Raw genomic sequence first — 24,120 nt, forward strand, 5'->3', positions numbered from 1 at the left:
GCGTAAGTGCAGATCATCTGCGGCAATGAAAGTGCACACTAGTGTTTATTCTTGGGGCAATGTTAGAACTGGAAATGGTGGTCTCACTCCCCCTGTCTTACATTGGGTCACCTATGTAAGTAATGAAAGTGATGTACATGATGTGGAGCAGTGAATGATTCATTCATTGATCAGTATCAAAAGTTGTTCAGAGACTCGTTCCTCCCCAACCTCTTTCATAGGCACACTAAGAACATCAGAGGAGCTCTGCTGGGTCAGGCCAATGGTCTATCTACTCTAGCGTCCTGTTCTCAAAGTGGCTAGACAGATTCCTTTTCTCCTCCTGTGGCTTTCAGCAACTGGCATTCAGAAGCATTACTGTCTCTGACCATAGGCAGAACATAGTCATCATGACTAATAGCCATTGATAGCCTTCTCCATGAATTTTTCCAGTTCTCTTTTAAAGCCATCCAGGTTGGTCACAGTCATTGCGTCCTGTGGAAATGAGTTCCATACTTTAGCTATTCTGCATGAATAAGGACTTTATTTTGCTTGTCCTGAATTTTCCAACATTCAGCTTCATTAGATGTCCACGAGTTCTGGAGTTCTGGGAGAGGGGGGAAAGCTTTTCTCTTCACACCACCCCTTTCTCCAGGTCATGAGTAATTTTATACACTTCTATCATATTGCCTCTTGCTTGCTTTCCCCCCTACCTTTTTTTCCTCCGTGCATGCGTATGCATTGCCATTACTCTCCTTCTTAGGACATTTCTTGAGCCTAACTCTGGAGGGAAAGCTAAACAACGGTGGGCAAGGGGCTTGGAGGGTTTGGGCTTGCCGACGTCCACAGATCATCCTGCATGGCGCCTGTTTATCTCTCAGACCAAGTAGAGGAGAGTGAGCTCAAGCCACAAGAGTGTCAAGGGAGAGCAGAAAGAGAGGTGTGTAGTGTGAAGAAAGGAAGACACAACTCTAATCCATCTCTTCCCATCCATTCACAGATTTGTTTATTTGTAATGCTTTAATTTTACAATGAAAATAATTAACAAATAACAGTAATACTGAAGCATAAACATTGCCATAGATAATAGAATCATAGGATTGTAGCGTTGGAGGGAACCTCAAGGGTTATCTGGCCCAAGCCCCTGCAATGCAGGATTGTCAACTAAAGCATCCCTGTCAGATGGCCATTCAAACGATGTTGAAAAACATCCAATGTGGAAGAATCCACTACCTTTTGAAGGAATCTGTTCTAACAGCTCTTATAGTCATAAAGTTCTTCCTAATGTTTAGTTGGAATCTCTTTTCCAGCTTGTCAGTATCCTTCTGAAGTTGTAATGCTATTCATTTCTTGAAATGCATCCCTCCAAAATGCAGCAATGTATGGGCACAACCACCACATATGAAAACAAAAAAACTTCTCCAGCACATCGGGGAGAGTAATCTCTCTCTCTTTTTAATCCTTTGGAGGGTATGGGGAGAAAAGTACCAGTGACAAATAATTTTGTAGCATCTCCCCTTACCATGGCAGAGATGGATTTAAACTGGGGCTGGATCCATATGGCATACCAAGAATCACAGTTTATTTTTAGTTCAAGGTCATGTTCCCATGGAATTTTACTACCAACATGTGATCTCTTAGTTTAATCCAGTAAAATATTGTGTAAGGTAGAAATGCCACCCACATCTCGGACCACTGCTTCCAGTCCAACTAACAGGTTTTTAAAGTTGTAAAGGGTCTGGTAACTTGCGATGTTGTCACTGGAATAATTGTGATATGTAACACTTGATGAAGCTGAAACCTTTGAAAGCTTTGAGTTATAATAACAATTGTATAGATAATTTGGCAGTAACCCCAATAATGTCAAAGCCCCAGTTGTCTTTAACATGACACAAGCCAGAGACTTCCCAGTCGGTAAATTGTGAAAATTTGTTGTGTTAGCAAGATAATAGGTAACAAAGTAATTGTGCAAGTGGAGACATACGAGGAATTAATTTCTTGCAACAAGATTTTCAAGCCATTGAAGAATTTAGGAGGAAAGCGTTGGTTACTGATTCCGAAGTTTTATACAGGTGAATAATATAAGGGAAACCTTCCATTTTTTGTAATAAAAGCCCCATTCTCTCAATGTTGAGCCCAGAACATGTTTGTGGGCACCTTGTATCAAAGGAAAAGGAATACAAATACCTGCTTATTTATGCTCCTTATAAAATTGTTTTAGAAAGTCTGGGTTTCTTCCCTTGGTGAGGAGTGGCGGTTGGGGGGGTGGCCATTTTTTAAAAAATCTCTTTTTGAGTATTATTGGAGAAGATTCAAAAAGAAACTTTAATACAGGCAAAATAACTGTTTTATTACTGCCAAAGCAGAACAAGAAATAGATTTTCATTTAAAAAAAATGTTGATAATTTCTCTAGTAAGAATAGAATTAGAAAGTTTCTTTAAAATAGACAAGAGTAGATCTTTCTACTTAAAACAAAAAACAAAAAATACCCAAATGACTTCATACCATCAAAACAAGGTTTTTGTTTTTTAATTGCATTAAAAGTTTTCTCAGAAAAGATTGCCCTGGTTAAGTAGTTAAAGTGACCCAAATTTAGTTCTTTAACTTCATGTTCTGTGACAACATTCCTCAATTTATTGGTCATCTGGATTTTTAGATGTATATAGCTCAGTAATACAGGGGTACCTCTGGTTACGAACTTAATTCATTCTGGAGGTCCGTTCTTAACTTGAAACAGTTCTTAACATGAGGTACCACTTTAGCTATTGGGGCCTGCTGCTGCGCCGCCACACGATATCTGTTCTTATCCTGAACAAAGTTCTTGACCCGAGGTACTACTTCCGGGTTAGCGGAATCTGTAACCTGAAGCGTCTGTAACCCGAGGTACCACTGTAAAGAATAAACAAAATGTGTGTAAGGTGTCTTCGCTTTTAAACATATTCTCTGGTCTATGCTAATTTGAGAGCTCAGGGGCTTTTTCCCCCTCTTACTTTTTCTTTCTTTCGCAATTCTTTAGGCAAAAATTTTGAATGTTTATATCCATGACTATGGAAGCAGAGCCATTGTGGCTAGTAGTTATTGCTAGCTCTTTCCTCCATAAAGAGGTGGTGGTGGTGGTGGTTTTAAAGCCACACAGGTTGATAGCCATCACTGTCTCCTGGGGGAACAAGTTCCATAGTTCTTAGAAGGATTTCCTTTTATGTGTCCTGAATCTCCAACGATCAGCTGCATTGGATGTCCAGGAGTTCTAGTGATTTTAACCTGCTGCTGTAGGTTTGGGAGTTCAGTCTGGATGATGCCCCGAGTTCCTTCCAATTATTGGAGTTCAGTGAGGTTGGAATCGGGCAAGAGGAGTTTGAGGCTTTGTAAGGAAATGAGCTTAGCTGGCCACTTAAGCGTCCCCATAAGCATCCCAGAAGGATGAGCAGGGCTGCAAGAGCTGCAGTGATGAGGCAACCCAGGCTAATGGGTGGGTCTTTCCTCCACCCCCCTCATCTAGCTGCTATGTTGGAGAACAAGAGCCAATGCCATTTGTGAGAGCTGAACTGGAAGCAGACTGAAAGCTGGAGAAACAGAGACCTGCTTGCTCTGTGCTGGATCCAATACTGTTGACCTCCATCTTAGGCTCAGGTTGGATATAGATGTAAATAAAGCCATACATCCTAAAGGCACCACATTCTAAGGCAGGCTTCCTCAAACTCAGCCCTCCAGATGTTTTTTGGCCTACAACTCCCATGATCCCTAGCTAGCAGGACCTGTGGTCAGGGATTATGGGAATTGTAGTCTCAAAAACATCTAGAGGGCCCAGTTTGAGGAAGCCTGTTCTAAGGCAATCAAACCTGGGCAGGTGCCTGGAACCCCTGGGATCTCTCACCTCTTGGAGAGTATTTTTTGCCTGACCAGAATTCCCCCCTGAATTCTGATCATGGCTCTTGCTTTTTGGCATGGAGGGTAAAGAGGTGTATATCAGTGCATGTAGAAACTAGCCCACAAGCTATTGTTCAAACGTAAAATTTGAAGTGGTTACCCTGCCCACTTTTGCCTCATTTCCCCCAGGATGTTGCCCAGAAGGGAAGGTGGCCCTTGGGCTGAAAAATATTGGGGGGGGGGGGTAGCAGGTACCTAAAGGGACACCTCTTCTCATATTTGCCAACCTAGAACCCAAAATTGGCCACAGGGGGAGTGGTTCTCTTCAACTGAATCGCAGAGGCTAGGAACAATGGGAGAGAGACTCCTGGAAACATCAGGGCGCCAGTTATTTGTTTGTTTGCTTGTTTTATTTATTTCCCACCTTCTTCTCCAAGGAGCTCAAGGTGGCATGTACAGGTTCCCCCCACCTCCTCATTTAAGCCCCACAACAACCCTGTGAAGTAGATTAGGCTGAGAGATGCTGTGACTGGACCCCAAGGTCACACACCCAGTGAGCTTCACAGCTGAGTTGTGATTCAAACACTGGTCCCCCAGGTCCTACTCCAACACTAACCATTACACCATGCTGACTATAAAGCTTGCATATCTCTCTTGTACTTACAGCTTCGTGCCCAGTCCTCCAGATGGGCCCTATTAAGCCTCTTTATCCCCTCACCATCCACACTCAGTCCAGGCTCAAACACATTTTTGCAAGTCCCCCTGTTTTCCCCTGCCCTCCCCAAATCATACAAGTACCCTTAGAGCTGATAATGGGGAAGAACGAGTGAGGTCCAGGGAGGGGAGCTTTGAAGAGAGGAGCCGCTGAGAGCTGGTTGTGCTAAAAGAACTTGGTGAAATAGCACATTAATGCACTCGAGCCCCATTATGCTCCTTTTTTTGGTTGCCAAGGGGTCTTGAGTGTAATAACCAGCTTCTAATAAGGGGAAATTATTTAGCGGGTTTTGTTGTTGTTTGGGGGGGGTGTGTAAAAAAAAAGCCTTGGTTGTTTCTTAGCTCCACGCCATAACATCCCACCATGCATCCAAAGAGAGAGGAGAGCAGCATTATTAGAAGAGAAAAACCTTATAATGACTTCTTATGCATGGGCCTTGATTACAGGGTTGTTGATGTGATTTTTGCTGATGGAGGTCAACTGTGTCAGACAAAAGAGTGCACAGTTATGTAATTCAGAGGAGGGTGGGCAAGAGTTCTTGCTGGGGGCTCAACAGTTGCCTGGGATACAGCTGGCTAGTAAGTGTCTGAGAGGAAGCTCTTCCTGCAAATGGGGACTGCTGGAACAGGACATGGCTGGCCCCAGAGCAAAAACTAGCTTGCTGTGGATTCAGCCAAGGTCAGTCCCCTAGGACAGCAGCCTCCTCCTAAGGAATGCCATGGTTTTGTCTATAGTACTATGGTGGTGTCATGAGCTCACTGGAGGCAGTGGTGGGAGGCTCCAGATGGGGAACCCCCAAGGGAAGAAGACTTCAAGCCACGGAATTGGTGGTGGAATGATAATGAGTGGTCAGTGGGACAAGAGGGAGCAGACTGGAAGGAGGAGATGTCAGAAGCTGAAGAGGTAACAGAATTTAATGAACAGCAGGAGTCTGTGGCAGAGGGCAGTCCCGAGTCAGAGGCAGAAGTGGACGCTAAAGATGAGGGGGGCCAAAAGGCAGAGATGAGGCAGGCTGCTAAAGAAGCCAGGGAGTCTCCCCTCCTGCAGAGACCAGGTCTCCCAGAACACACAGAGAAATGCAAAGAGCAGTGGAGAGCTTGGTTGCATGCAGATGCAGTCTCTAATTGCTTGGGGAAAGCACTGGAGAGGAAAGGACTTAGGTAGCTGTGGGAAAGTGGGGACATTCAGTCCTTGCAACTGCCTTGTTGGGGCAAGACCTACTGGGAAGAGTTGCTGTGAACACTAGGCCTGTGCTGTTTTGGTTTCTTTGAATAAAGAGTTAACTTCACTGACACCAGTGTTCTTTATTTCTGACCTACACCTGACTCCAATTCCTGACAGGTGGGATTTAGCAGCATGCCATTCAGGGAGAATGACATGTTGTCTTTGGCCACACTCATCCATAGAATCATACATTTGTAGAGTTGGTAGGGACCCCCCCCCGGGCCATCCAGCTCAACCCCCTGCAGTGCAGGGATCACAGCTGAAGAATCCCTGACAATGGGCCACCCAACCTCTGCTTTAAAACCTCCAAGAAAGGAGAGTCTACCACCACCACCACCTCCTAAGGTTCCACTGTTGAACATCACTTACAGCCAGAAAGTTCTTTCTTTTCTTCTCATTTGTTCGGGTGCTAACCTCCAGAGCAACGGCAAAAAAAGCTTGATCTGTCTTCTATGCAATAGCCCTTTAGGTATTTTAAGATGGTTCTTATAGCACCTCTCAGTCGCTGCTTCATCAGTCGTTGCCATCTTGGTGCAACAATGGTCACACCTAAGCTGTGTACGAGTTTTCTTCATTTGTAAATTGGATGTACCTTGAAGTTTGAGGCTGCCTGGGGTGTGAGTAATAAATTAATCTTTCTTAAGGTTTGTACTAGTTGCTAATTGGCCTCTCCTTCACTGGAGGTTTTTACGCAGAGGTCAGGTGGCTGCCTGTTAGGTGGCTATGATTTTTGCATTGCAAGGGACTTAACTAGATGACCCTTGGGGTTCCCTCTAACTGTGATTTTATAATCTGATCTAGCAGCCTCATAAACAACCACGCACCTCTGACAAATACTTGAGTTTGAAAATACTTTATGTTGAAATATTCAAACCACACACCCCCATCAGCATACCACAGAGTCCTTAACATTGGTATATTTATTGACAGGAAGGCTATTAAAATAATAAGATGTGTTGGCTTATTTACAGTGCTGTGATGGAACTGAAACTGCAGCAAAAGTGCTCTGCTAAAAACTAGATTTCCCAAACATCTTTACTGGAGACAGGTAGATAAAGTTAACTCAGGCTCCCGACTTTAGCTCATTTTGCCAGATTTTCTATTCCTGACCCCTCTTGGCTCTCTCTATTCTATTACTTGCTCTCTTGACACTATTCAGCTTCTAAAGTCAATTCTACTTTACCTTCTCTGCCATGGGTACTCGGTTTATTTCCTGCCCTGCTGTAAGCCTGAACTTGATGTTCCAATTCTTTAAAATAATAATTTTTAAAAAGCTTTCCTTCATCCCCTCTCACTGACTAATGATCATCCTTACTCTGCTTTCCTTCCTTTTCTCACTGTGTTCCTTGGCTGTTCAAGCCCTTAAACTCCTCTCCCATTATTATCTTCTGAATCCTTATCAACCTTGTTTTTGATCTGCTCATTCTTCTCAAAGCTTCTGTAGCCTGGATTTAAATGATTTTTCTGCATAAGTTATGTGCATCTCATAGTCATTTTCACCTGTCCTTCACCCTGCTTTTGAGGCTGTCTTTCTCCTGTCTTCACTTTCCTTCCAAAATGTCCCTAGTTCTGTTCTTCAAAAAGCTGAAGGCTCATTGGGCTCTCTCTCTCTCTTTCTCTCTCTCTCTCTCTGGAACTCCCTCCCCCAGGAGGCAGTGATGGCCACCAACCTGGATGGCTGTAAAATTCTTTAGACAAATTCATGGAGGAGAGGGCTACTGATGGCTACTATCCATGATGGCTAAGCTCTGTCTCCATAATTAGAGGCCTCTCTCAAAGGCCTTTGATACCATCAACCATTATATCCTTCTGGACCTTCTAGAGGAGCTGGGAGCTGGGGGCACTGTTATTCAGTGGTTCCACTCCTTCCTCCTGGGCCATGTCCAGAAAGAGGTGTTGGGGGATGAGTGTTCAGACCTCTGGGCTCTCACTTGTGGGGTGCCTCAGGTCCTCTCTCCCATGCTTTTTAATATCTATATGAAGCCGCTGGGGGCGGGGGACTCCCTGTGCCTGAATGAGGCAAATGAGGACCAGGAGCACAGCCTGGGAGTCATTTTGAACTCACAGCTGTCCATGAAGGCGCAGGTCAATTCTGTGTCCAGGGCAACTGTCTACCAGCTCCATCTGGTATGCTGGCTGAGACCCTACCTGCCCATGGACTGTCTTGCAGGAGTAGTGCATGCTCTGGTTATCTCCCGCTTGGACTACTGCAACGCACTCTACGTGGGGCTACCTTTGAAGGTGACCCAGAAACTACAACTAATCCAGAATGCGGCAACTAGGCTGGTGAGTGAGAGCAGCCACTGAGACCATATAACACCGTTCCTGGTAGACCTAAATTGGCTCCCAGTGCATTTCTGAGCACAATTCAAAGTGTTGGTCCTGCCCTTTAAAGCCCTAAACATCCTCAGCCCAGTATACCTGAAGGAGTGTCTCTACCCCCATCATTCAGCCCAGACACTGAGGTCCAGCGCCAAAGACCTTCTGGCGGTTCCTCACTGTGAGAAGTGAGGTTACAGGGAACCAGGCAGAGGGTCTTCTTGGTAGTGGAATGCCCTCTCATTAGATATCAAGAAAATAAGCAACTATCTGACTTATAGAAGACTTCTGAAGGCAGCTCTGTTTAGGGAGGTTTTTCGGGTTTGATCTTTTATCGTGTTTTTAATATTCTGTTAGGAGCCATGCAGAGTGGCTGCGGAAACCCACCCAGATGGGCAGTGTATAAATAATAAATTATTATTATTATTATTATTATTATTATTATTATTATTATCATGGTGAGTTGAGGCAATGCTTCTGGAAACTGCAAGAGGGGAGAGGGCTCTCATACTTGCTTGCAAGTTTCCCGTAACAGGCACCTGGTCAGCCACTGTGAGAAGAGGATGCTGAACTAGATGGGCCATTGGCTTCATCCAGCAGGCTTTTATTGTATTCTCAGGGAAACCACAGGAGGCGAGAGTTGCTCTCGGGCTTGAATCCTGCTTGCTGGTTTCCCATAGGCATCTGGGTGAGCACTGGTAAACTAATCTCTAGTTGTTAAGGGCTTTATATACTAATAGTAACATATTGAGCGTGTCTAGGTAGCTACATGAACCATTTCCATCCCAGCTGTTCTAATAAGAACTGTTAACTTTTAAGAATTCATGCCTGACTTTGCTTTTTCCCTTCTCCCTCCCAATCCCTTTTTCCTTTATGGTCATGTCTGGCACAGGCTGAAGGCTGTATTAAATGCCCCCCAGACTTTTAAAAATAAATAGCATGTGATTTTATTGTTTTAAACTAAAACCACTGCTGATGTGTGTGTTTGTTGTTTGTTGTTGTTTAGTCGTTTAGTCGTGTCCGACTTTTCATGACCCCATGGACCAGAGCACACCAGGCACTCCTGTCTTCCACTACCTCCCGCAGTTTGGTCAGACTCATGCTGGTAGCTTTGAGAACACTGTCCAACCATCTCGTCCTCTGTCGTCCCCTTCTCCTTGTGCCCTCCATCTTTCCCAACATCAGGGTCTTTTCCAGGGAGTCTTCTCTTCTCATGAGGTGGCCAAAGTATTGGAGCTTCAGCTTCACGATCTGTCCTTCCAGTGAGCACTCAGGGCTGCTTTCCTTAAGAATGGATACGTTTGATCTTCTTGCAGTCCATGGGACTCTCAAGAGTCTCCTCCAGCACCATAATTCAAAAGCATCAATTCTTCGGCGATCAGCCTTCTTTATGGTCCAGCTCTCACTTCCATACATCACTACTGGGAAAACCATGGCTTTAACTATACGGACCTTTGTTGGCAAGGTGATGTCTCTGCTTTTTAGGATGTTGTCTAGGTTTGTCATTGCTTTTCTCCCAAGGAGCAGGCATCTTTTAATTTCGTGGCTGCATAAATGATAGTTAATAATTTGCCCTGGCAAAAGAACATTTCGCCAGAGCTTGGGTGACCACCAGTCAAGGATTCTTTAGCTATAATGCAGGGGGTTGGACTAGATGGCCCTTGGGGACCTTTAAAACCCTACAATTGTATGATTTTAGTTTGTCGCTTTGAGTACTTGATGCTCTTTGTTTCTAGTAAGGGGAGGATTGCCACTTTGCATTCATGATATGCTCTCTTAATGCTTTTAGGTAAACAGAAGTACCTCTGTGCCAGCCGAAATGACTGCACCATCGACAAGTTCCGAAGGAAAAACTGTCCCTCCTGCCGCCTTCGGAAATGCTATGAGGCTGGGATGACTCTCGGAGGTAATCCAGCTTCTGTTTATGAACCTTTGATTCTTTGCAGCATACCTGATTCACTTGCTATGTGTCATGTATCTAAATGAGGCTGGAGGCAGGTATGCGGGTAAGATCTCAGCTGTTGCAGTCATTCTCTTCACCCAGAAGTCTGCCACTGATAATGGATTAGATTAGTGCCCTTCTTCGCTGAGGTTTTGGCAAGCACCCCAGCCCTTGCTGAGTCAGGCAGGGACCTCTAGCCAAAACAAAACCCCAACCTGTGCTCCAAGGCCAGATTCAAAGCTAGATCCTCAAGAGATTATCCTCTGTGGTGCAGGAATGCAAGCTTGTGATAAAGGCAATGTGTTTTCATTTTGTTTAATTAAATGTTTATTAGTTTTCTACAAAAAGTTTTGTTACAAGTAAGCAAGCAAGCAGTCATTACATTGTGGGTGGAGGGACATGCAATATAGCATGTAAGACATATTGGGAAATTGTGCTTAGAGCTGTAGAATGGGCACATTCTTTGGATTAAATAAACATAAATAATAACCAAATCAGATACTCTACCATGTCAAGAGAAATTTATCACTACATTCACCTTACACTCAAGCTTAATGTATTAAGTAATTTTTTCATGGCCTGGAGGAGGTTCTTGGGCATGTTCCTCTTTACCTACAAAGGAGATAAAGTCGGACTGAAGTGGTACAACGTTATCCTATTTATTTAGGCACATGGCGATGCTCCATTTGTGTATTAATTTTTCTAGAACGACACTATCCCAAACTTTTAAATGTAAATCTTTCCAGAAATGCACAAGAATCATTCAGGCTACCGCCAATAGATGCAGAATCATTTCATTATTATGTAAATTTACGTTACCCTTATCAAAAATAAAAGTGTCATGTGGGAGGTTGGGATAACATGGCAGGCATCTGCTTCTCACAACCTGAGAGCCAGAGAGGCAAAGGTGGTTATTAGCAGAAGGTGTTGTCTATGAGAAATCTGTGAGACCTCTCTTAAGAAGGTCCTAGGCAGCAGATTTGTGGTGAAAAAGTTGTAGATTCTGGTATTTTCATGATCCTCTTAAAAGAGTTATCAGAGCAGCTTGCAACTATAAATAAGACATTCATTGTGCCCAGGGCTCTCCATCTGTCCTGCTTGGTGCCCAACACATAGGGACGTAAGAAGAGCCTGCTGGATCAGGCCAATGACACATCCAGTCCAGCATCCTCTTACAGTCACCTAACAGTTGCCCGTGGGAAATCAGCAAGCAGGATAAAAGTGCAAGTCCCATGGTTTCCAGCAATTGATACTCAGAAGCATTACTTTCTCCAAATGTGGAGGCAGAGCATAGCTTTTGTGGTTAGTAACCATTTATAGCCCTCTCCTCCATGAATTTGACCATGCCCTTCTTCCACAGTTGGAGGCAGCAATGCTTCTGAATACCAGTTGCTGGAAACTGCAGGAGAGGAGAGGGCTCTTGTGCTCCAATCCTGCTTGCGGTTTTTCACAGCCATTGCATACTGCATCAATATCATCATCGAACTCTCCACTATGCTCCCAAGGCTTCTTGTTTCTGCTCCACCATCACCAATTCAGATTCCATGAGCTTCTACTGTATATGAGATTAATAATTTATTTGCCCCAACATGCATCACTTTACTCTTGTTTACAGTGAATTGCATCTGCCATTTTACCGCCTGCTCACTTACAGAGCTTGGTGGAATCAGTGAAGATGCAGGAGAGTTGGGATTTCAAGTGTGCCCTCCTGCAGGATGGATGGTCTATATCTAGATGACAATACTTCACCCTCCTCTTCGAGCTCCTGAACAGTTGTTGCCTCCCTCCCCAGCTGCTCAGCCCTCCCCAACTTCTGCTGAGACTCTCCAGGTGGGGCGGGGGTGTCAGGAACCTAACCTGGCCCTATCACTGAACCCAACCCCTCCACCTCACTTCTACCTGCCAAACTCTGGACAAGAGGTCTTTAAATTAAAATCAACATAGTACATTGGCAGCTTACATGTATTGAACATGTGATTTCAGCCTTACACACTTGACAGACTGAAATATCACAAGTTAAATGAACAGAAGATGGAGAGTGATCATATTGTCAAGATCCACATTCTGTGGTCTAGTTTTGCCCTCCAGCAGAAAGTTTCCTGCTTGCTCACTCTTGGAAAATATCCATAAAGCTGTTAATAATACAGATTAACTATGAAAGCAATCATAATAAGCAGAGCAGGAGTATCGCTCATTTTCTCAGTGCCTCCTTCCCAAGAAAAGAAGACCTGCTATATCTAGAGGCAGGATTAGTGCAACAGAGAAAGACTCTGTAGTGGGGGGAGCAGGCAAGAAAAAACATGAGAGTGACGTTGGGGATTGGTATGGAAACCATGCAACTCTTTGGCTTGCCCTGCAGACTAAGCCTCTTCAGAGGCCTAAACAGAGGTTTAGCCCCTTTCTTCTTCCTCCCATTAGGAAACCAGAGACATGCACACACCCTCTGGTCATAGCCACACCATGCATTTAATGCACTGTAGTATCACTTTAACCGTCACATGGCTTCCCTCAAAGAATCCTGGGAGATGCAGTTTGCTATGGTCACCATCTTTGCAGGTCTACAGTACCTAGCCCTTTTAACAAACTATAGTTCCCAGGATTCTCTACAGTTGTTAAAAGTGGTCTAAGGGTGTTTTCTCTCAAAAAACCCTCCCCATTCCTACAGAGGCTGTAGTTTATTCAGTAAGGAAGCCAAGCAAATGTGAGGCATCCTTTGAATTGTGCCTTCTTGATTGAGCCAGCCTAAGGCCCTCCAACTCCCTCCTCATCCAGAAAGAAATCCCAAAGGCCGCTTTTTAAAGCAGTTAATGATTTAACTTGTTAAGTCATAATAAATCCATGAGCAGCTCTTTGGAATGCTGACAGGAGTTTGGCTGGGAGGCAGTTGTTTCACTGTCACTTTTCAATGCTGTCGCTCCTGAGAACGTAAAGTAAAATATATTCTCCTTCCCCTTCTTCTTCTTCTTATCATAGAATTGTAGAGTTGGAAGTGAACCCCAAGTCATCTATTCTAACCGCACAGCTAAAGAACCCCAGAAATATGGCCCTCCATATTCTTAGAAACCTCCAAGAAAGGAGAGTCTACCACCTTCCCAGAGACTCCGTTCCACTGTCAAACAGCTCTTAACACCAAAAACTTCTTCATAATGTTTAGTCAGAATCTCCCTTCTTGTCATTTGAATTCATTGGTTTGGGTCCTCCCCTCCAGAGCAGCAGAAAACAAGCCTGCTTCATCTTCCATGTGACAGCCCTTCAGGTATTTGAAGATGGCTCTCATGTAATCTCTCAGTATCTTCTTTAGGCTAAACATTCCCAGCTCCCTCAACTGTTCCTCATTAAGCTTGGTTTCCAGATCATTTATCATCTTGGCCACTTTCCTCTGCACACCTTCCAGCTTGTCAATATCCTTCTGATATCATTTTCCTGTACAGTCATTTATTTTATCAACATTTGGCTGTTGTGAGAATAGCTAGTGTGTAGTTTAAGGTGTGAGATTGCACTGGGTTACAAACCAGCCTTTATTTGTTGTTGTCCAGTCACAGCCAGAAAAATCATCCATCACCTATCTGTCCCAATATCTGCCGCACCTAGCAGAGACTTATCTACATTTAATCTTTTGACCCGCTCTTTCCTTTCAATATTTTTTTATTCATTTTCACTTTTAACATTTATCATCATACATAAATCATAAGCATTTTACAAATAGGATTCTCTTTTTTAAAAAATATTTATTAGCATTTTCAATAATAAAACAAAAATAAACAAAAAATAACCAACATACAAAAATAAAAACACATAATATTTCAATTACTTATTTTCTTTTACCTTATTTCTCAGACCTCCTCACACCTCCCCTTCTTGTATTCCAATTTAAATTGTTAGCTCAGCAAATCCTTATTACTTATTTCTCAACCTTAACTTAATAATTTATTTTAACATATTATTATTTTACTTTTTCTCTTTAATCCATTTCCTAAATTTATTTTGCTAGCCTTATTTTCATTTGATTTAGTTCATTTTAAAAACCAGTTTTGCCTTATCCAAACTTAAACATCAATACTTATACATCCATACTCATTCTTAAAACATTTTCCTAAGATCGACCAATATTCCCTTCCACAAATTTCCCAATTTTCATACCAATAACAAAACAGAATAAAAACAGAACAAATTATAATTATGTCCCCTTTGGATTCCCAAACTCCACCCCCCCCCTCCCGGTTTCAGTCCCCAACAAGTATCCATCAGTCTCAATCTACTATCAGCCTGGAGATCTCACATCCGAGGCTCTTAGTTCTCTCCCAGTTCCTCTCTGCCGGTCTTTTTGATAGTCCTTAATATTGAACACCAAATCTCGGAGAGGCTCCGGCCCAACAGGATCCATTTTTCTTCCAGCCAGACCTCCATACTTAAAAGTGGAGCCTATGGGGTAGTCCAAGTCTTGTTTCTTACTCCTTTCAAAACCAAATGTCCCCAAAGTTCCAACTCCCACCATCAAATTTGTAATCCTTAGGTCTTCAGATCTCCACATAAGGAGATCTTTCCATTTTTCAATCTCCAATTCAGGCCACATCAAATTTTTATCTTCCTTTGTTGCCATCATGTCAGGCCTCAAGCTCTCCTTTAACACCTGCAGAATTACAGCTCCTCCTTCTTTTTCTTCAAAGACAACATCTATCTCCTTCTCCAAATTCTCAAAGCTCTCAAGTTTCTCTGTTTGCCCAGTTGAATGGGCTTCCTGATTCAAATCCTTATCAAACTCAATGATGTTGTTTACTGTTAAGTCCAGAGTTGTAACATTTGTAGCCAAATCATCAAGTTGGCCTTGTATCTTTCCCAAGAGAACAAATGCTCTGTCCAATTCCGCCTGGATTTTCCCTCCTCCAGCCATTCTTGTAATGTCCCAAAAACCCCTCTAGAGGGATTTTGGTTCCTTAATATTCCTTTCAGCTCAAATCCAAAAGTCAAGTTAGTTTGTATCAGCTCTTCCTTATTTTCAAATTGTAACAAGTATTTTCAAGTTGTAACCAGCAGAAACAAGAAAAACAAAGTTCTCTTTTTCCATCTTGACAGCTAATTTGACAGCTGTCAAACTCTTCAATACCTCATCAACAGCTCTCTCGCGGGGCACTCCCGGGTCCAGGGGGGTGACACTTCAGCTCCCAAAATTAGTTCTTTATCCTCCAGTAAGATTTCTTATACTGCCAAACCGTGAAATTAAAATCTTTAACAAACAAAAAAAGGAGAGTTCTCTCGACCCTAGTTAGCAGGTCCTTTGCTTTAAATTATTTACAACACGGGGAGGCGGACTTCCTGTTTAAGCCTTCCCCGATCGTGCCTAATTAAAAAAAAAATTTCTTTAAAGATCCAATTTCCGTATTACTCACGGGTTGTTACTTTACAGTCCGATTGCTCACAAGAAGAAGTCAGCGCTCTCCGACAATGGCAATGTGGCTTCACTCCGCAGAAGGAGCAGTCTACTCTCAGCACTGTGCCGCTCACCCCTTCCCTGCTCCGGAGCCTTTAAAAAGGCTCCTTCGCAGCTTGGGGGCACGCAAATGGTGCCCGCCGAGTCACCACGCTCACAGGCTTCAGCGCCTGTGATTTTTAAGGGTCCCCGCGTCGCCGCAGCGGCAAGAACCGATCCTGCAGAGCCGATTCCCTCCGGAGCTCAGAGGGAATCCGCCATTAGTCGATCACGCTAACCCGGAAGTCCCTACAAATAGGATTCTCAGAATCTCGGAACTTCCCTCCACCCCTCCATGGTTTCCCCAGATATTATTTTCAAACTGCATTGTATCATATTCTCCATATTTTCTTGAAACTCAATTTTTATCATAGTTCTCGCTTCATTACAAGTGTTTTCATAATCCTGCCAATGTTTTCAGTTGTTTACAGTGTTTTTTTCTGATTTTCCTGGTCATTTTTGCCAATTCGACATAGTCCATCATCTTTAGCTGCCATTCTTCTTTTGTAGGTAGAATGTCCTCCTTCCATCTTTGGGCAAGTAACTTCTGACCCGCTCTTTCCAGGCACAGCTCTGTGCTTAACAGCTTGGACTCCAGAGCTTTCCCTGTAAAAACCCACTCTTTATTACTCTGTCACTTTGGGTTTTCAACAGTTTGCTGTTTTCCCCAATTGAGCTTTAAAAGGTGAGTTGTCATGGGGAAAGCTCCAGAGCAAAAAGAAAAAAGGGCGCTTGGACACGGAGCTTTAAAGCACAGACCTTGTCTGTAAAGAGCAGAGGAAAGGAAAGTGTGGATAAGCCCTCTGAGTGCATTAACACAGCAGTTCATTGCATTTCCTCAATGTTTCCCTAGCTGTTAATGTCTGCATTATGTTTGAGCTTTCAAGCCTATTCTGGAAATCTAGTGGAATATGGTGATAGTTCAGCGCACATTTTTGTATTAATTGCTTCCAAGAAAAATCCATTTTGGTACCTCACTGAGTCAGAAAATTGTGGGAGAAAGGTGATGAGATTTGGGGCAGTATATCTAGTGGAATATGATGGAGGTGCGGTGCTCATTTCTGTGTTAATTGTTTCTGGGAAAAGCTGTGGGAGAAAAATGACAAGATTGGGGGAGGTATACCAGCATACAGTTCTTCCCTATTGTTTTCATGGGGGAATAGAAGCATGCATGCATGCATGGAAAGGGGAGAGAGGAGCGATGTTGTCCAGTGGCATTTGTTATTGAGCCACACCACACCCAACCGGTGTGAATGAAATTTAGCACTGCATGCCAGTAGATCAGTCAAGATGCCATCGTATCATAATGCTACAGGTGCTGCAGGAGTGCAAAGGGAACATTCTCCTCTTCTAACATCATATCAAGAACAGTCCTCAAATCAAATGAATGCTTTCCTCTGCAGGATAGCTTTCCTGTCCCTGAAATGAGACAAAAGAGTAACAGGAGCTATTAACCAGAAACCACAGTACACAATCAGCCTTAAACAAGCACAGAGACAATTGCTGCAGGTTCATGTCTGTTTCATAGATATAAAGGGCTGCACAGCTACACAGTGCAGGCACACCTTCAAATTCTAATCTAATCTAAAATAATCTTTCCCACATTTGTGTTATCTCAGGCACTGCAAGTATGGGGACATACATTTGCCATTTCCCCTGTGGCTAATTCCTTGTATTATTTGGCTGTTGCCTTCACCTGCCTTCAGAGATGCAGTCCTTAAAACCTTGCCTTTTGTGGATTGGGCAACTTTTTGGAAAGAGGAAATTATGATGCTTAACTCCATGTTCTATTTCTGTGAAACTCATCACCATGCATGAAATGGTCTCACATGTTCTGACCCTTTCACTGAGTAATCTTTTTCTAAGAGTCTTCTTCTAAGAAAGTTTCCCCCTGAAAGTTTCAGGGCCATCATGGCGTCACATAAGGCCTTTAAAAAAACCACTCACATAATTTCTCTTTTTCTCTCCCAGTTCTTCTGACTCCTTAAACTGATTCTCCACCTCCTAGCTGCAAGGAGGTTTAGCTAATTATAGTCATAGAGTTGGAAGAGACCCCCAAAGGTCATCTAGTCCAACGGTCTGCAAAGCAGGGAGCATGACTCAAGAATCCCTAACAACAAGCTTTTCTTAAGTAAAAGCCAGTGAAGGAATATGATCTTTGCATGTAATCTGTAACTGTGGTTCTCATGCCTATTTATTATGCATATACAAAGAGCAACTCATTGAAATATTAACCTTTCTCTGTCTTCGGTTGACTCACGATCTCTGGGGCTTTCTTCATCAGCTGTCAAGGAAAGTCTGTGGGCATTACTGTCTCGTTTGAGTCATTAAATATATACAGACTGCAGTGGATTTTCTTTTTTAGAACACGATTAGCGTGTGTTAATCCTACCCACGAATCAGGGATAATCATCCTGCTTTGTGGTGGTGTTCTGTAGCATAAATATTGACACTAACGATGTACAATATCCTGGCAAGGGATATTCCCTTGGTTCTTGTTAGGCAGAGAACAAATTGGGTAAATATGGCATGGTAAATCTCCCAGCACATTAGCAACAAAACCTGTTGGGATAAGCACTTGCACTTGCCTCCAGTTTGTTCCTAATGGCAAAGCCAGAATCATAGGATTGTAGAGTTGGAAGGAACTCTCAAGGATCATCTCGTCAAATCCCTTGCACCGGGGGATTCACAGCAAAAGATTCCCTGGCAGATAGACATCCCACCTCTGCTTAAAAACTTCCAGTGAAGGAGAGTCCACTACAGAGGTACCTCGGGTTAAGAACTTAATTTGTTCTGAAGGTCTGTTCTTAACCTGAGGTACCACTTTAACTAATGGGGCCTCCTGCTGCCACCGCGCCACCGCTGCACGGTTCCTGTTCTCATGCTGAAGAAAAGTTCTTAACCCGAGGTACTGTTTCTGGGATAGTGGAGTTCTGTAACCTGAAGCGTCTGTAACCTGAAGCGTCTGTAACCCGAGGTACCACTGTACCTTCCAAAGTAAGCTCTTACTGTCAGAAAGTTCTTCCTGGTGTTTAGTCAGAATCTTCTTTCTTGTAACTTGAATCCATTGTTTCAGGTCTTGTCCTCTGGAGCAGGAAAAAATAGGTTTGCTCCATGTGACAAACTTTTAGATATTTGAAGATGGCTGTCATATCTCTTTTCAGTCTTCTCTTTTCCAGGCTAAACATACTGAGCTCCCTCCAAAGTTCCTCATAAGGCTTGGTTTCCAGATCCTTGGTCATCCCACTCTGTACACATTCCAGCTGTCAATATGCATCTTAAATTGTGGTGCCCAGAAATGAACACAGTACTCCAGGTGAAGTCTGACCAAGGCAGAATAGAGTAGTACTGTTACTTCCCTTGAACTTCATTGGAGGGCATTGTACTAGAGCTGTCCCTTCCAACTCTACAACTATACTGCTGTTAAAGCAGCCTACAATTACAGTCTTGAGAGAACTAAACTTTGTCACTTCGATATCTACTCCAACTTCTCTTTCCCCACATATTCACCCTCCTTACCTTATGAACTGACTGCCAGAATTCCTTTTGTGTGAGATCAAGGCCTCTCTAGTATTTCATTTGTGAGAAAAACTGAATGCAGTATATTGAGGAATGCTGGATTTTGTCTCGTTAATTTGATTTTGCAGTTTTAAAAGCATCAGAAGTTTTAGCTTATAGAGCCACATTAACAACAACCACAGTCTGTTATGTGAACCAATTAATTGATATCATTCAACTTTTCTATGTCAGTCAAAATTAGCATTAGGTGACTTGACAAAATTTTAAAAAATTATGTATAGCCTGGAGAAAGTGAACAGAAAAAGGTTTTCTTGCCTCTCTTGTAACTACAGAAAGTATGGACATCCAAGGAAGCTGAACTTTGGAAGATTCAGGACAGATAATAGAATCATAGACTCATAGAATTGAAAGGGTCCCCAAGGTTCATCTGTTGCAACCCCTTCAATACAGGAATCTCAACACACAGTGCCCCATCCAATCTGAAACCATACTGGATCCTGCTTACCTTTGCAATGTGCTAGCACCATTAAAAGGAAGTTCTTCTTCACATGGCACATAGTTAAACTAGGGAACTCACTGCCACAGGAGACAGTGATAGTGACCAACCTGGATGGCTTTAAAAGAGGATCAGACAAATTCATGGAGGAACAGAGGGCTACCCAAGGCATTCATGCTTATGAATAACAGTTGCTGGAAACCACAGGAGAAGAGAGCCCTCTTGTGCTCAGGTCCTGCTTGCAGGCTTCCCGTAATGGGCATCTGGTTAGCCATTGTGAGAACAGAATGCTAAACTAGATAGGCTGTTAGCCTGATCTAGCAGGCTCTTCTGCTTTTATGATCCCAGCTGTTGGGCACACCCAAGCTAAACTGATGATTTGATTGATTTTCTCCAGAGAGATATGGGTTCATGGTCTTGTCATGTTTTGCATGGCTGTTTACTCTTCTAGCCAGCCTGGCCTAGGTGAGCAGCAGCCCTCTCAGATCTCTTAGGAGAGCAGGAAGTACGGTAACAGGAAAGATTTTCCTTCAGCCTTTGAGCTGGGGCTGCTCCCAGAGGACACCCCTCTAGGAAAGAGTGACTGTGGAGGAGTGGTGCTCCTCTGGCTCCTCCTCAAACAAGACCAGCTAGTCAATAAGAAAAATTAACAAACAATAATGTGGCATCTGCAGCAGGTCCAGTTCTGCTTATCAATACAGTCAAGTGGGTGTATATGGTTTATGGCGATCTCGTTGGTAAACTGGTCCCTAGACGTTTATGGCTTGGCAGACCACTTCTGTGCTACAAAGAAGTTTTCAAACTTGACATGAAGGCTGGCAACATCAACCCTGCCATGTGGGAATCCTTTGCAGATGACCACAGTGCCTGGAGACAGACAATCAGATCATGTATCTACAGCAGTGACCAGAGGAGGAATGACCGCTGGAAAAAGCGCACAGAGAAGAAACACCATGGTGGATCTCTAACATTGAAACTAGATGCCTTCATCTTCCCCACCTACAACAAATCATGTCTCTCCCATATCAGCCCCAAAGGAGCACTCCTCCATTGTCTCCCAAGACAGACAGGTGCCAATAAATACATATTAATGCTAACACTTTGAACTTGCCCTGGGAACAAATGGGCTGTCAGTGCAGATCTCTAAGCAAGGCCTCAATCCTGTCAGCAATTGTGCTGCAGCTGATTCGCTGCTTTCCTCCTTCTTGTAGCCTTCAGCTCACAACATCAGACCACCAAGATGCTTTCTGGAGGTTCTATGGATGCAAATGTTTCTGTGGCTCAGGGCATTGACCACAAGTTGTAAGATATCCAAAGGATCTTGTAGTTCAACCCCCTGTTATTCTTGTGAACATATCCCTCCCACAAATGTGTCAGAGGGATAACATGAAAGCAGGCCATTTTTAAAAGTGTACACCAGTGGTTTCCAATATGGGCAATACTTCTGCCCCCCCCCCGGGGGGAGTAGTGGGATCACCTAAGAGGAGGTGCTAAGATGTGGGGGGGGCGGCAGGGCAGTGCTGCAGGTTTGAGTCACTTTCATACTTTGAAAAGCTGGCATTATGGATCAACTCCATCAGTTTTGCTGAATTAATTAAACTAATTAATTTGTTCTTGAGTAATTGTGCAATTAATCGTTACAGTTTTCAATTTTACTTTGCTGTTACCTTCCTGTGTGGGTTGTGCAAACCACTATTCTGAACAGTGCTTTTATAGAGTAGGCAGCACAGGATATGAGTGTAGATTTTGCTTCTGTCCTTCCTTAAGTCTTCCTCCCATCACTGCTGCCCCCCATGAAAGTGTTGCCATTTCGCCAGTCCTGGAGCACTTCAGAAGGGGACAGTCAGTGGGGCAGAATAAAGCCCGTCTCGTCAGCTATGTGAGCAAACGGAATTAATTGGTAAATACACCCAAATTACCAAAATGTGTTTCTCCTGCGAGGTTTGTGCAAACAGCATTTGCAGCATCACATGTGATATGTTTTTAAGCGAGGGAGAGAAAGGTGAGTTCATGTCCCCATTGCTTGCAGGAGCCTGAATGCTGGCAAGGGAGGTGCAGAGCTATGAGGGTTTCTGCTGTAGCTGCTGGGCTTGGCTTAAGCTATTTCCAGGTCACCCTGCTCCTCCTGTGCAATTCACAACCAGCTGTCATTTGCAGAGAGAACGGAGGAACATTTTGCAGGGTCCTTCTGTGCTATTTCTGCAGCTCCCTTTCTTCTGCTGTGTTTCAGGAGCTCATGGAGGCAAAGACCCAGTTGCCTTTAACCTTTTAAACGGGACCACCCAGTGGGAATTACTGGTTGCACTCTGGGAATTTTTTTCAACAGAGCCAGGAATGAATCTGTGTCTGGTTCTGCCAAAATTGGAGTTTGAGATCATATTCCTGGGCAAAAATGCTGAAATTGTCTCTAGAGACCTTGCCATTCCCAGGTCCTCCAGGATAATTTGCAGGAAGGATATTGGAAGGGGCAGGCCCTGGGCCTGCCGCAGAAAGTGGGGCCTGAAACCTGACTGGAAGGGGTCCAAATGGTCTGCATCCTCCAGACAGGCCTGGAGCTGTTCCACAACCACCTGCCCAGGAATGGAAGTTTAGAGACTGGACGATAATTGACCATAATGGCCAGGTCAATGGCTTTTTAAAGAAGTGATTTAATAACCACTTCTTTAAGGGGTTCCTGGATGACTCCCCGACAGAGGAAAGCATTCACCCCTCCACAGAGCCCATTACCTAGCCCTATCTGACTCACTTTTATGAGTCAGGATGGGCAAGGATCAAACAGTCAAGTGGTTGGTTTCACTCACCCAACCAGCCTCATAGGTAACATATGGAAATTAATGCCATACAACTTGACTAGACAGAGCACTAGCCCTTTCCTGCCCCTTCTACCGTGGTTGAGTTTACCTCTTTCCAAATTTGAATGATTTTGTTTACAAAAAACTTTGCAAGATCATGGAATCCTTACTGGACTCCAATGGAGAAGGTAGTTCTATAAACTACCTGAAAGAGTCTCCTGGAACTGTTTTCAACAGATGCGATAGAGGCAGTCACCAGCACCACTAGGTAGGCTCAAGGTTGAGCTATTGCCGCTCCTCAGTAATTACATTGTCTGATCCTCATGCAAGTTTTCCTGCTGCCCATGATCACTGAGATTGGGTGTCCCAATGCATCCCCCTGGTGGTACCTGCCCCAGCTATTATGTTGGCTAGGGCCCAGTCCTGAGGCTGCACTGACCCTCTTCCCTTAAAATGAATAAGTCAGACAGAACTAAACTATTTAAAAAGTTTGTGCATACTTGAAAGGGAGCTTATAACATCTCTGATGCGTTTGCGCAGAGGTCCTCAAACATTTTAAACAGGGGGCCAGTTCACTGTCCCTCAGACACTGTTGGGGGCCGGACTATAGTTTGAAAAAAATATGAACGAGTTCCTATGCACACTGCACATATTTTATTTGTAGTGCACAAAAAAGAGGAAAAACAATACAATATTTAAAATGAAGAACAATTTTAATCAACATAAGCTTATAAGTATTTCAATGGGAAGTATGGGCCTGCTTTTGGCTAATGAGATGGTCAATATCCAGTTCCATATTTGTCACTTCTAGTCGTAGCAAGTGATGCAAGTATTCACCAGTTAGTCTGGATCTGGTTGGAGATTTCAGATGTTTCATTCAGGAGAAAGTCTGTTCACAGACATAGGTGCTGCCAAAGTTGGTTGCGCTCCAATGCCAGTGTAGTTAGTGGGGCATCTTTCCACATTACACGTTTGGGGATAAGCTGTTTAATGCAACATTTGTGCATCAAAATAAGTGCAACCCCTTGCCTTTCATTACGGTCACTATTAGATCCTGCATTTCCATGCACTGAAAAGATTTGCATTCAGAAAGCTGACAGCTGCATGTTGGGCAAAAATGCGTGAGATGATTTGCAACCCTCTGTCATATGAGAGCAGCCACTTGGCGCCTCCAGGTGACTGAACTATTGTTGTCCACAGGAGGCAAATTCTTTAAATAATGGAGATTGGAATAATCAATAAGTGACACTTCCAGATATTTCTTTGGGAGTATCACGGACTGCTCAAAGCAAAGCAGAGCAATCCTATATATATCCACTCGTAAGTAAATCCCACTGAATTCAGCGAGGCTTCTTCCCAGATAAGTGAGTAATGGAGCTTTAAGAGTCTCATTTGATGTGATGATGATGATGATGATGATTAATTATTTGTTCCCCAGCCATTCTGGGCGGCTTCCAACAAAAGATTAAAAATACATTAAAAAATTTGAAGGCTGCAATCCTACAGGCACTTACTCAGCAATGGGACTTACTTCTGAGTAAACATGATTAGGATCCCCACATCTGGGCCATGCCTTTATTAGGACCACACTGAAATGTGGGAGAATCCTGCATCATCCAAGCCTTTCCTCATGTGGATCTTCTCCCGCTCCCCTGCCACTACCCACCCCCACCAGGCAAGGCACAACTTACTGCATGGAGGTGTGAGGCGCACACAACTCCTCGGCATGCAGGCAGCGGGGCATGCGCCCAATAGCCTCCCTTGCACCAGGTTGGGCGCATCAGGAAATCAGGGCGGCG

General features: G+C 43.7%; 1 protein-coding gene across 2 annotated transcripts in view; it reads left to right on the top strand.

Annotated features, from left to right (window-relative positions):
- The window catches only part of AR (androgen receptor), a 221,305-nt gene that overhangs the window by 129,623 nt on the left and 67,562 nt on the right, over nt 1–24,120 (top strand). For both annotated transcript variants that reach the window (XM_081897808.1, XM_081897809.1), the window contains exon 3: nt 9,895–10,011. In XM_081897808.1, the coding sequence (XP_081753934.1) occupies nt 9,895–10,011 (117 nt within the window). The remainder of the gene's footprint in view (nt 1–9,894; nt 10,012–24,120) is intronic.

Source organism: Podarcis melisellensis, assembly GCF_964234715.1.
Source record: "Podarcis melisellensis genome assembly, chromosome: Z".
NCBI lineage: Eukaryota > Metazoa > Chordata > Lepidosauria > Squamata > Lacertidae > Podarcis > Podarcis melisellensis.